The sequence below is a fragment of the Diadema setosum genome, chromosome 10, assembly GCF_964275005.1.
Source record: "Diadema setosum chromosome 10, eeDiaSeto1, whole genome shotgun sequence".
Classification (NCBI taxonomy): domain Eukaryota; kingdom Metazoa; phylum Echinodermata; class Echinoidea; order Diadematoida; family Diadematidae; genus Diadema; species Diadema setosum.
The window spans coordinates 19,260,279-19,274,696 of NC_092694.1; the positions used below are offsets into that span (position 1 = coordinate 19,260,279).

The 14,418-nt window shown below is 38.1% G+C and overlaps 1 protein-coding gene across 1 annotated transcript in view; it reads left to right on the plus strand.

Annotated features, from left to right (window-relative positions):
• The window catches only part of LOC140233834 (synaptonemal complex protein 2-like), a 61,315-nt gene that overhangs the window by 14,610 nt on the left and 32,287 nt on the right, over positions 1-14,418 (plus strand). The window contains exons 2-5 of the mRNA XM_072313927.1: positions 9,819-9,915; positions 10,332-10,481; positions 11,651-11,783; positions 13,104-13,204. Coding sequence (XP_072170028.1) covers positions 9,877-9,915; positions 10,332-10,481; positions 11,651-11,783; positions 13,104-13,204 — 423 coding nt within the window. The 5' untranslated portion in view covers positions 9,819-9,876. The remainder of the gene's footprint in view (positions 1-9,818; positions 9,916-10,331; positions 10,482-11,650; positions 11,784-13,103; positions 13,205-14,418) is intronic.

Consider the following 14,418-nt stretch of genomic DNA (forward strand, 5'->3'; position numbering starts at 1 on the left):
TGGATGGTATCCTGCGGTAACTGTGTCTCACCGGGATCACTAATTGACTGCCAGCATTTGGCATTGTCTGCAAACAGTCACATATTACAGTTGACATTTTCAGAAATATCATTCACAAATAGGACCCTATTAGGAACAGTACCGGGCCTAGAACACTTCCCTGTGGAGCACCACTACGGACTGCTCTCCATGAAGAAGCCTCACCACGGACAATGACCCTTTGCATCCTATCAGAGAGAAAACCCTCAATCCAGCTCAACACATTCCCATCAATGCTGAGGTGTTTTAGTGCTATTTTACATGTCAAAATGGGTGGAAATTGATGAAATGCATGCAATCTTGCAAAACTTTAAAATCAAGAAGGATCGAAATAATGAATCCAAAAAAAGTGTTCTATTTAACAACTAGACTCTGAATTTGTCAACACTGACAAATTAGGTGATCCGATCTATTGGGAAATCAATGATTTGAGTCCTGATCCCAATAGGCATGACCATATGGTTTCATCTGTGTTGAGGGGACATTGGCCATGTGATGTTTGGAGTCTCATTTAGAAAAGGGAGTCAGACCTACCATCTTTGGTACCGAATTCCGTATGCACTAAGGAAGATGTAGAATGAAGTATATTTGACCTTTGACCCCATTTTGCACACCAAAGATGGCATCTGAGCAAAAAGTAGTTATTTTGTGAAATGATTCTTGTAAAATGGTCTGCGTGTGCAAAATATGGGAAAGATAGGACAAGTATTCACCAAGATACAGGATGAAACATTTATGACCTTTGACCCTAATTTACATACCCAAGATGGTGTCCGATCAAGTAATGTACGTGACATGAACTAAACATGTGCAAAATATGTGGGTGATAGAGGCTGTTTTTCTTGAGTTATTGCAAAGAAAGTTGCAGAAAGAAAGAAATATCTCAACACATCGAAGATAAGCTTAAATTTCAACCAAGTTTTTTAGCACGATCCAGACATCGTATGAAAAAACAAAAGGCACATATCTGATAGCACAAAGTCTCAGCTACAACATATTAAAATCTGGGAGAAATTCACCGAAGGGTAAGTGAGCTAGTGCTCGATAAAGACAATCATGTCAACTTTCACATCTAGAAAAATTCCCTCCCATAGAGATAACACGTCATAACGAAGATACAGAAAAAAGTACATATGACCTTTGACCCCACTTTGCACAGACAAGATGGCATCTGAGCAAAAAGTGGTTATTTTGAGAAATGATCCTTGTAACATGATCTTTACGTGTGCAAAATATGGGAAAGATAGGACATGTATTTACTAAGATACAGGATGAAACATCTATAACCTTTGACCCTAATTTACATACCCAAGATGGTGTCCGATCAAGTAGTTGTTATTTTATGAAATAATGTACGTAACATGAACTAAACATGTGCAAAATATGGGGATGATAGGGGCTGTCTTTCTTGAGTTATTGCAAAGAAAGTTGCAGAAAGGAAGAAATATCTCAATACATCGAAGATAAGCTTTAATTTCAACCAAATTTTTTGACGTAATCCCGACGTCGTATGAAAAAATGAAGGGCGCATTTTCGATAGCACAAAGTCTCAGCTACAACATATTAAAATTTGGGAGAAATTCACAGAAGCATAAGTGAGATAGAGCTCGAGAAAGATAGTCATGTCAATTTTCATTTCCAGAAAAACTGCACTCCCATAGAGATAACACGTAAACTGGTCAAATTTGACAAGATTACTCTGAATCCATTTTTACGAGGTGATGCCGTAATCCAATCAAAATGCTGTTATTATATTAATGAAAGAGCATTTAATAAGCTGCAACATACTGAAATTTGTGTGAAAATTGGGAAAGGATAAGTGAGATACGCTCGAGTGAACTTGAAATTTGATGACGTCATTTTGAAAATTTACTTTTTTTACTTTATTAAGAAATTTGATATCTTTTCATCATTTTTCCAGCATCGCCAACCCGTGGAATGATATGTACAACTCATCAGCTTTCAAAATATGTCAAGAAAATGGGGGGTCACCGTCCATCCTGGCGAGTAAATTCGGATTTGAAATTGGCGGTTTTTTGGCATTGTTGCACTGTATATCTCCATTGACGCGCGCGCGGAATTTCAACTTTGACGGGCCCGTATGACGTCATATTGAGTCGGATTGACTTGAAACTTGGTAGAAATATTCCTTGACATTTCAGGCATCCGATCTGTGTAAAAAAAGTGGAAATTTCTATTGCATATGACCTGTACGTGGGTATATGCGCGCGCGCGTACGCGTCCGTCCAATTTTTTCAATTTTTCAAAAAATGCTCCAAATTGTCTGAAACGTGTGCAAAAAGAATTTGAGCTCGATTTGAGCATACAAATATTTCAACGCGCACGTTTCAAGAGAAAATGTGAATTTTGAGAACATGAGTAGAATGCACATCAGTTGAAATATATGTGACGTAAATTTCATTGAAAAACTCTATTCCATTAATGAGATATGATTGAGAATGTGTTTTCATATAATGACGTCATAGTGACGTCACGATCGACCAATCACAATTATACATTAGATTTGTCGTCTTTGGGACATGATACATATATGGTATGAGTTTGAAGTTGATACTCTGAGTACTTTCTGAGTACGTAGATACACAACTTTTGTCCAGAAATAAAGAAAGAAGAAGAAGAAGAACAAAGAATCCGTACAGATACAGAAGGTGATCCGAGAGGATACTCGGATCACCTAACTAGTTGGACCATCAAAAAATATTTGGTTTGAGCTGTGTATTTTTGAGATCTCATATGGGCACTAAAGTGTGTGCTGTAGTTTCTGCTCAGGTGAGGTGCGCCGTGCAGCTTGAAGTTGATTTCGTAACAAAAGACTTCTCTTTATTGGGAAATCGGGCGATTTTCAGCATGCATACATATGGGTGGGAATCTCTATGGAAGAACAAGATCAGTGGTGGAAGTGAGCTGCTTGGCAAAGGTCTGAGCTCTCAGAGTGTTTCTCTAGTTGTGGTTTGTTTGTTTATGTGCAAATTAACTCAAAATGTTGTGAACAGATTTCATGAAGCTTACAGTAAAGGTTGAGACTGACACAAGGAACAGATGATTACATTTTGATAAAGAACCTGGAATTTGTATGGATTTTATGAAGAATTGTCAATATTTTGGAAGGTAGGGTCAGTGAACTTGGGAGTTCAAGCTGTGCATTTTTTGAAGTTTGCATAAATGCACTTAAGTCCATGCTCTAGTTTCTCCTAGGGCGAGGCACACCACGCAGCTAGAAGTTGATGATGTAACAAAAAGCTTCTATATTGGGAAATCTGGCGATTTTCAGCATGCATACGTGTATGGATGGAAATCACTGATCTCTATGGAAGAACAAGATCAGTAGTGGAAATGAGCTGCTTGGCAGAGGTCTGCGCTCTCAGAATACTTCTCTGGTTTTGATAATAAAATCGGAAAATCAGCTTTTTGTTGAACATAGATTTAAGGAAACATTCATGGGCTATTTAGAAATCTAGATGTCTAGTAGAAGTCCCTGCAAAGGTGAGATGAAACTAACAGTCTAAATTAACTTTTTGTCCCCGCCGAACGAGTTCGAGCAGGGGACTATGAAACGGGCTCCGTACGTGTGTGTGTCTGTGTGTCCGTCTGTCCGTCCGTGCGTCCGTGTGTGATCAAAATGTTCAAAATGCTACTGGATCCTTCGCCATTTCTAACCCGATTTTGATTCTGTTTGCTTTATATGATAGCACTACATGGGAGCTTTGAAACTTCTATACAGAATTTCAGTTGTGACCTTTGACCTTGACCTTTGACCTATATTGTACATTTTGCTTCAAAATGCTACTCCTTCGCCATTTCTAACCCGATTTTGATTCCGTTTGCTTTATATGATGGCACTAGGTGAGGGCTTCAAAACTTCTACACAGAATTTTGACCTTTGACTTCTTTGACCTTTGACCTTGATTTTTTACCTATATTTTACATTACCTACAAAATGCTACTCCTTCGCCATTTCTAACCCGATTTCGATTCCGTTTGCGTTATGTGATGGCACTAGGTGAGGGCTTCAAAACTGCTACACAGAATTTTGACCTTTGACTTCTTAGACCTTTGACCTTGATTTTTGACCTATATTGTACATTTTGCTACAAAATGCTACTCCTTCGCCATTTGTAACCCAATTTCAATTCCGTTTGCTTTAAGTGATGGCACTAGGTGAGGGCTTCAAAACTTCTACACAGAATTTTGACCTTTGACTTCTTTGACCTCTGACCTTGATTTTTGACCTATATTGTACATTGGCTACAAAATGCTACTCCTTCGCCATTTCTAACCCGATTTCGATTCCGTTTGCTTTATGTGATGGCACTAGGTGAGGGCTTCAAAACTTCTACATAGAATTTTGACCTTTGACTTCTTTGACCTTTGACCTTGATCTTTTTACCTATATTGTACATTTTGCTACTAAATGCTACTTCCGGCGGGGACATATATTACGCACTGTGTAATTTCTACTTTTCCTTGTTTAACTAGAAATACACTGGGAGTGGGCAGACCTCAGCCAAGCAGCTCATTTCCACCCATACACGCATGCTGAAAATATAGAAGCCTTTTGTTTACGTCATTAGCTTCGAGCTATGCGACTGCCGTGCCTTGCTGAGCATGAGAGCATGTGCTTAGAGCGCGTGTGCAAACGTCAAATATGCGCAACTTGAACTCCTGTAGTACATTGACCCTGTCTGCAAAAACATAAAATATCCTTCCAAAATCCATAAATATTCCCAGATTACTACCAAAAGTTAATCATCCAATCATTGTGTCATAATCAGCTTTCCTGCAAGTTTCATCCAAATCCATTCACAACTTTTTAACCCTAAAAAGACTGGGCTATTTTGGTAGCTCGAAAGACTGGGGGGGGGGGGGGCCTAAAGGGCCCCCCCTTAAGATCTCGGCCGTGGATCGCGCGATCGCCGCGGAAATTTGCACAATGGTAGTGTGCGATGTAATCTACAAGATCGTATATTTAGATATTCCAAAATAGTCTTCTTTTATTTTATTTTGATTAATTATGCTAATTTATGCGAGAAATCAGACCTTTTTTTATCTAAATCAGTAAATAAAGCTCCAAAAGTGCTCATTTTTGGTCTAGATATTCTTTGTAGCATTCTTAGCAAATGTATTTGAAAAAAAATTCGATATCAAAATTAATTTCTTATTTATTTTATTGTTTTATGAATTTCTTATGTATTTCTTTGTTTTTTCGACCTTTTGTTTTTGTTGTTTTTTTCAGCAAAATTTGTGGCAGACCCTTTTTGAAGCATAACACTACTAAAACAAATTGATTTTAGCCATTGAGAGTAAAAATAAGCATATTTATATGAACCATGTGATAAAACTCAATTTGTATTGACTTTGTACACAAAATCACATTTTTGAGCCATTTTCGGTCTCACGTGCATGTACAAAAAGTTATGTAACTTCAGAACCGTACCCCCGGGTGTCACAAATTTGGTGTCAAAATGTGCGGGAAACTCGAAAGAAAAAAGTCATAGAGCATCGCGGCGAGAGCATTGCGTGTTGCTGAGTAATCGCGCGAAATGTCGAGGGGGGGGCCTTTTAGGTCCCCCCCCCCCCAGTCTTTAGGGTTAAGTTACGCATGTACATCAGTTATTTTTCACACAAATACACCAACAATCTACTGTCATACAGAAACTTCTAGACCTCTCTTTCACAAATCTGGTAGAAAACTCGCTAATCTACTGTAGAGAAACTTCTAACTGTTTGATATTGATTCTGATTCCTGGCGCTAATGACAAATGTATATCTACAGACATGGTACCAGACACCATGGGTGGTATTCTGAAATCCTTCCTGGGTAGAAATTTCTTCCTAAGTCAGGATCTTTTCTCAAGTGGTATTCTGAAAATCTTCCTAAGTTTCTTCTCAAGTGTCTTCCTAACTTTTTTCCTAAACTTAGGAAGAAACTTAGGAAGATATGTAAATGTGAATGAGATCACACATTTCTGACTTACGAAGAAAGTGGTATTCTAGAATGCACTCAGGAAAGAATTTTAGAAAGATATTTTTTAAAGCTCCACCCCTGTCGTAACTACATTGTTAAGATACAATAGCAAGCTCCAAAACGTGATATGCGCTTGTCATTCACTGCACGCAACATGTACTTTGATGCGCGAAATGGGCGTGAGAAAGAGGACATGCCATGCACACATGTATTTAGCCCTACGTCATGTATAATGCCCGATTCTCATTGGTTGGTTCCTTATGATACGGCATTTTGTATTGGCTTTAGAAAGGATGTGGGCAGGGATAAAGATGGACTAATGTGCATTAAGAAGTTCCTAGGAAGAAATTTCAGGAAAACAAAAAACAAAAAACAATTCTGTCTTTCCTAGGCACTTCCTAAGTTTCTGACTTAGGAAGAAAATTAGGAAGATTTTCAGAATACCACCCCATGTCAGTACCAAATGCATACAAACCAAACTCGTACGTAACAGTGAAATTGTATACATATGGCCATAGGACTTGTATCAAGCAGATCTATCTTATAAAAATTACTTGCGCGAAAATAGCCACTTTTACAGTACCTAAAAGATCATCGCATACTGGTAATTGTAAACAACTTCAGTTTTCAGGCAGGGTATGCTGCGATCGCTCTTGAAGAGCCAGTTGTTTTGAGCAATGTCATGAAAGTCAGTCAATATCGTGTGCTCACCAGCTTAGAGTGTGAAAAATTAGGCAAAATATCCGCTTTTACCTGCTTGAAAAGTCGTTGTTTAATTTCAAACAGCTAATTTCAGTTTTACATTGTGCAGGCAGTGTACTGGTAATGCAATTGCTCTTGAAAAGCCAATTGTTTCGAACGATGTCATGAAAGTCAATCTATATTGTGTGCTCACCAGCTGTTTGAATAGGTTTAATAATGAATAGATTATTGTTATCAAAGCTACCAGGTCGGTGGCATGCTAATAACACGCTATTACCATGCTGATAACTGATCATCGGCGAAGGCATCTGTTTGCCAATCACATTGATTTCCATGGGTATGCGTCCCTCCTACAGTATCAGGTATAAGAGTTTTCTGTCTGTATAGGAGAGGGATTCCATGAATGCAGGTCCAGTCTCTGCTGATCATACCCCCAACAATTATTATTTGACAGACTGATCTTTTGGTGATCTTTTTGTCTAATTAGCACCCTGATACCTTACCTTGGCTACCTGATTAAATAGTAATGTAGATCATTAGCGCATAGAGACCTTGCCAAAGGTATTACGTGCTATATAAGAACGGTGATAATAACAATAATAATGATAATCATGGTCAAATCCACTATTCTGACTAGGTCCATTGTCTATTCTTCCTTGGCTCTAGTAGGCCTATCAGGTTTCTAGAGTCTATAGATTCTTGCCTCTAAAACCAGCTTGGTAAATTTAGATGTAGACGTAGAATTCAGTATATATCTATTATTTCGCCGTCGTTGGCCGCAATGCCTTTTTTTCCTTGATCAAAGTTACGGCCAAAAAAAAATGTGCCCTTTTTCTTGTGGCCGTGGTGCCCTTTTAGAATGAAAGTTATTATTTATGACGTATAATATGCCCTTTCTCAAAGTCTACACTTTAATAAGCTTGAACAACTTTCCTGATCTCAAATATCAGTTCACTCGCGTCCCAATATATCTGATTCAAACTCAAAGTATCTTTCCGAGATACGAGACGACGTGTAGATGTCTACGTACATGTACGCCCGACCGGCTTTTACCGTCCCGACTGCCTCCGCAGCGCAGCGGCCATAGAGTTACTAGAAAGGCAGCGGCGGGCCGGAGCAAGTGGTCGCAAGCCATGCTAAAAAATGCCAGGCCTGTCGGACGGCTGCGAGCATTGCCATCTCTCTCGCTCTGCATTCATGCCCACATGCTCAAAGCAAAATGGCGCCGGAATTGCTCCAAGGCGAGTGCGGCGTACGCTTTGAGAACGTACTGTATTACAGAACCTACATCGTATTGCGTATGGCCTACTGCCTAATGTCGTCTGCTGCGGAGAGATTTTATGCGTGCATGCGCTGCTGGAGTGTAGCAGCACGGTCGATAGCATACAGCTCTATGGGGCATTCACATCATGTATAAACACCCAACATGCCCTTTCCAATGTGGCCTTGGTGCCCCTCTGACTGACCTAAGTGCCCTGGCCTCTTGGAAAAAGTGCCCTTTTCTAAATGGCCTTGCCCCTCCAAAATCCTATTTCGAGGCCTGTGCTAATGTTACCACTATCATTGAGAGACCCCATCCATTCAGTGAGACATGCATTGTTCCTTTACAATAACACTCAGACTTTGAAAAAGTGTAATTTGTCATTGTTGTCTTTTAAGTTTGTGTGCTCAGTCATGCATGACATTTGTCAACATAATTAGGTATCAATGGAAAGAGGAAGAGTTCCCCTTTCCATACAACTAACATTCAGCTCTCCAGAGCTTACAATTATGAAATGGTAGCCCTCCAAAGTTGGATTACCTTTTTTTTTTTTATACGCTCTGTAGATCTATAGCTCTAGATCTAGCTCATTAATTTTTCGCGCTTGGCTGAGTAAGAAGAGTTTCGCTTGTTTTTAATTCTGCTGAATCCAGACATCAACTACTGGAACATATGGCAAGCAAAAAAAAATTGTGTGCTTTTATTTTCGCGCTGATTTCGGATTGCGCGAAATGCGCGAAAATTTCAACACCGCGAATATGTTCACTTTTACAGTATACTACTTTAGAGACCATAGACCTAGTCAGTAATGTAAGTGGATATGTAATTCTCATATGCCTGCAGAACAGTTGATTTTTAGCTCTGAAATGTGGGATTGTTACTCATAAGAATTGTGTTCGATAATGCTGTAAAACTGGTAATATAGATTTAAACCTAACACAATTTCAGTAAGCAAAGCTTCACACTGGCACCATTCTATCAGAGACGGGTAAAAATCACTGTCGGCCCAGTAACTTAACAGGAATTGCCCAAATTTACAGGTCTGACATGACCCTCCCCCCCCCCAAGAAAAAAACAAACCAACAACAAAAAACAACAACAACAAATAAGTAATAACTGATTGATAAATTGCTGGTATATACATCAACATATTAAAATGAGCACCAAATTAATCAGTGTTCATCAACTCAATGCAAGAATTTCGTGAATGTGAAGGATCAGTAAATTTTAGGTCTGGGCCAATAAATTTTAGATCAGTAAAAAATGGAAATATTTGGTATCTAGTGGTCTGACAGGAACAGGTAGTACCAATAGAAGAAAAAAAATGGTTAATATGCAGCCCTGCAGAAAGGTATTTAAAAACTAATGAAAATGTGAAATACACACCAAAAAGGTCCATGACTCAAGATATCTGTGTCTGATTCCAATACTGAATCTTTATATCATGTGACTGATATGAAAAAAATGCCTCTTTATCAACCCCCTCCCCAAAAAACATTGCTAAATAAGTTTCTGAGGTTACACTTGTGACTTATATGTGTGTGTGTGTGTGTGTTTATGTTCTGAGTATCGTGAAAGTTCAAGAATGCTTCATGTGAGGTTAGGTAGCTGGCCAGAAGCAAATAGAAAATAAATCTTGCCGATTTATTCTTCTCATGTTGACTGCTATATCAAAAACTTTATTAACAGTTCCAGCTCCCCTGACATAGCAGGAATTAGGAATATGACCAGAATGCTGGGTGAAGTGTACTTTACGTTGATACAACTTGATTACTTTTTTCACTTTTGATATCTGATGTTGAGTCACCAAAATTCTTTATTTTATTACAGTTACATTTCTTGCTGACTGGCCTGCAAATATCACACGAGTCTTGTCAAGGATTTCATCATGCCAGTTTGTAACAGTTCCCGCAACACTGACATTATTGTAAGTAATGACTAAAAGAATCTATTGTGAAGTACCAACACTGATATTATGTTGTAAAAATGAAAAAGCAACTGACATAAGTCCTATCTGTTTTGTGTGTATCATGTATATGGAGGAAGAATATGGTAGGTTGTTGAGGTTAGAGGGAATTTCTTTCTGGAATATTGCCCTAAAAGAGCTTTTTTTCCTTTGCATGTTCGAATCAATCATAAAAAACTATCAAAAACATTAAGGATGCTTTACATGCCCTCCCATGGGCAATAACAAAATAAACACAAGTATCTTTGCATTGTTTGGTCAGCGTCATGTGGTTACTGAAATTGAAAAGTCATGAAACATGCTTTTGTCAACTTAAAAGATCCTATATGAAGAAAGAGAACCTTTACCTTTATTTTTTTTTCTTTGCCATTTTGTAGCTGCAGACTGCAGTATTATCTGAACAAAAGGGTCACTTGTATTTCAAGCAAGTTGAGGATGTTGTCACGAAGTTGAAAGGGGACGTCCGCGGGCTGCCTCAGAAGTGCAGCATGGAAATGACCAGACAGCTAATTACTGTCATCCAAGAGGTGAGATTTCAGAAAATTCTGTGGATACTTGTGTTTAAGTCTGTAATGGCAGTAATGAGTATGCTTTCAGATGTCTTTGGTTTGGCTTAAAGGTAGGGGATACCTTTTAGAGACCTCCCAAAATGCAGCAAAACATTAAATATGAACCTCAGGGGACTTGTTTAGGCCACTGCTGAGAAATTTGGAAGTCAACAGTTATCTACAATTGGAATAATGCACAAAACTCAACTACTCAGTAGTTCTGTGTGTCAGCCACACTTAAGCCTTTTTGTTGCAGTCTTCCGTATTTTTTTATCTATAAACACAAATCTAAAAGTATAAGAGCTGATGTAATAACATATAGAGTGTGTGCAAGAATGTATATAGAAATGTTTGTAAGTTTTGATGAACTTTCTTCACAAAATATACATGATGGACACACATGCAGTGCATGGGTCTGCAAAGGTAGCCTAGTAATGTACTGGAATTTACGGTGAGCCCCGAAAAAAATTCAATTCAAAATCTAACGGTCAATAAAAATGTACTAAATGTTACCTTCCACTTTCAATACTTAATGGGAGTTTCTAAAATGATACTCTCTTCAACATACCACTATATTTATACAACTCTTCATTTAAGGCATGCAAATGGGATTCCCTACCTTTAAAATCAGTGAATATTCAGTGATGATTCCATCTTGAGTGCAGTGTATAGTGTTGAGATGCTTGTCAAGATGAACTGCAGAAAGTCAGGCATATGTAGTGAAAGTGAATGGTAATCAATGACAGAAGTAAAAGGCAAGTGAATGTAATTGACTCTGCAGTCGTGAATACACTGTATATAGAATATTGCCATCCTTCCTGACTAGCAGTTATACTGAGTCATTGAATACATTGAGAGTGGTAAAATAGTGTCCACTATCTCAACCTTGCATCGTAAGTATGTACATTTTAGTTGCCTGCTCTTTCAGGCAAAGCCAAATCCTGCGTTGTATGCAGTAGTCTTTCTTTTCTCTCATGAATGTTCTTTCCTTCAGCTGATATTTCAGATTTCTTGGTGGGCTAGTTGGCTCGTAAATACATATATATGTACAATGTATTGGTTGCCATGAACATGTAGGCCTATATGTACAATACACTGACTAGGTGCCTTAGCAGGATTCATGCTTTGTACTATCACTCTCCATACAGCAACTGTCATGCCATCAATTTCAGCAGGCAGAGACTATGATCAAGGTCATCAAATACCTGGCATCCCTAAAACAGGAGGAGGCATTACAGAATCTGTCTGTACTTGTGAAAAATGGACTTTTCGAAATATTAGGTAACTGTAACATTCTTTTACAGTACATAAAATGAAGAGTTAGACACTATTTAGGCCTACAACATGCTGTATTGCATCGTATTTCCTTCTTCATTTATCTTTGAGGAATCTCTATGCACGTGGGTCCCATTTCATGAAAAATGTTAGGATAGCCACTCTTGCTTGAATGACAACTTCCCATAGCACCAGCCAATCAGGAAGCTGGATTCTTGTCGTTACCATGACAATTGCCATTCCAGCAAGACTTGCTATCATATCAACTTCTTATGAAATGGGACCCTGGTCCATTCAGCCATCATTCTCAAGTCCCAGCATGTCCAACTGAGCCAGGATTTCAGTGTGAAGATCAAATAAAAAATTACGTACTGTACAATGTTAGCCCATATCCGCTGGTCATGTAGTGCAGTTTATTTATAAGTTCAATCACGTTCAATCTGCTGTTCTGTCTCAATTTCAAATTGAAATCACTGACGCCTACTGGCTGTACGAGAAGAAAACTAGGAAAACTATCAGTTGAAAGACAAAGTAATGGTCTCCAATATTAGATGTAAATCAGAGTCCTCTGAAGAAGGATGTGACATCACATAATATCAATATTTGCATATGAAGTACACATGAATAATCATATTGCTAAAATTCAAAATAAACCAATTATGAAAAATATTGGTAATCCTTGTATGAAAAGATAATCATCATTTTGAAATTTTCATGATGTACTAAGCTTTCCAGTGGTATATAACTCTGGGTGTAATGCTTTACAAATATGAAGAAATATTGAATGGAAACTGATAGATAGCTGTGGACTAGTTTGGTCTAACTCATCAAACTTCTGGATGGGCCTGTAATAGTTATGTGTACGTACGTGTACAACATTGTTTGATCTTACATAGATGTAGATCTATTCCATTAGCTGTCAACTTCAAAAGTGAATGCCTATAGATCCAAACAAATGTAACAAGAAGCGAGGAAAGGGACTGTCGGTTATACAAGTAATAGGTTATAGTTCACAGGCTATGAATGGCTCTGTAATGTCAAGATAATGCTGTTATCAAAGTGCTTCTCACCACAGTCTTTTTTTGCGATAACATTTTCTGTGAAGAAGAAGAAGAACCAGTCTTTTGCAAAACAGGCATGCAATGTTTCCTTATTTTCTGTGTTGCTCTGTTATGCTTTCCATACATGTTATGATATATCATGCGTGATATTAGAGCTCAGTGAAACAGAGTTTTTTTTTTTTTCTCAATTGGAATATAAGTAAACACTGATGTGTTCATAATTGCAATGTTTGCAAATTTGGTTTATTTTTCAACATTTTGGCAGTGTTTGTGTTTGACAAAGCACATGAGCACGTAATTGGGAATGGACAGACTGTATGCATTGAAGCTTGCCATCTCATGGAAGTGTTTCTTCAGACATTAAATGTGAGTACAGAAAAAGTAGCTGGAATCTGCATGCATTCAGGATCAGGATGCAATGTTATGACTGATAATAATTGTGTCTTCACTTCCTTTTGTTACAGCAATAGGTGATTATATTTGTTTCCAAAAATTATTCCTTATTATATTTGATATCCTTTATTTGGTCTCGGCCTGTTGGATTAAACTTTAAAATCAAATATGACCAAAAAATCAAACAAAAAGTTATGTTTGATTTTATGCCTCTGCCACAAAGGGTCGCTGGAGGCATGATGTTTTCAGGGTGTCTGTCAGTTCATGATCAACTTTGTGGACAACGTAACTAGAGAATCATGGAGGTATCCAAACCAAACTTGGCATAGGGCTTAATGAATGGAGGAAGCTGTGCCTGTCAACTTATGAGTGCACACATTCAAGGTCATTGGCAAGGTCAAATGCTAAAATTCCCTATTTCCCCCTGAATCTCTGCAGTGCAAGAATATTTTTTCATGACACTGTATTACCAGTGAAGATTCTCTTGGGAGAGGTTTTGGGCTGTAAGGTCGAAGGTCAAAGGTCACATGAAAATTGCTTAAATTTTACTTTTTTCCCTATTGTGGAAAATTCTCTGGGTATCTTTTGAAACTTGGTACATATACATGTATTGCTTGATATTTATTCTCCTGGGAAGTTTGCTCCTAGGTCAAAGGTCAAGGGGTAAAAGTTTGGTTAATATGCTCAAATGCTGAAATGAACACTTTTCTCCATACCCTGACAATGACTAAATGTATACATGTAACTCTAGGCGTTTTCACATCAGCCCAATAAAAATCCAAACTCAAGATATTTTTCACGATCGCAGATTAGCGCACTATTTCATTTCCTATTCACATCAGCCCGAACATTATCAAATAGCGCGCTAGTTTGCATTAATTATCCTGCTATTTTGGAAATTTCCAGAGTTGGACTCAAGAAATTTTCTCGATCAATTAGCGTGCTAATTTGTATTCACATTATCAAATAGCACACTATTTCGTGATCGGGTTAATTTCCCAAGTCAGAAAATAGCGCGCTATTTCGAAACATCGGGCTGATGTGAAAACGCCTAATGTGATTAAACGTGATATATGCATGCATCTGCACAGTGATTATGCAGGGAAATTTTTAAGCCGTGGGATCAAAGGTCAAGTAAAAATGCTAAAATTTCACCCTTTTTCCGTACTTTGAAAATGGTTTATAAT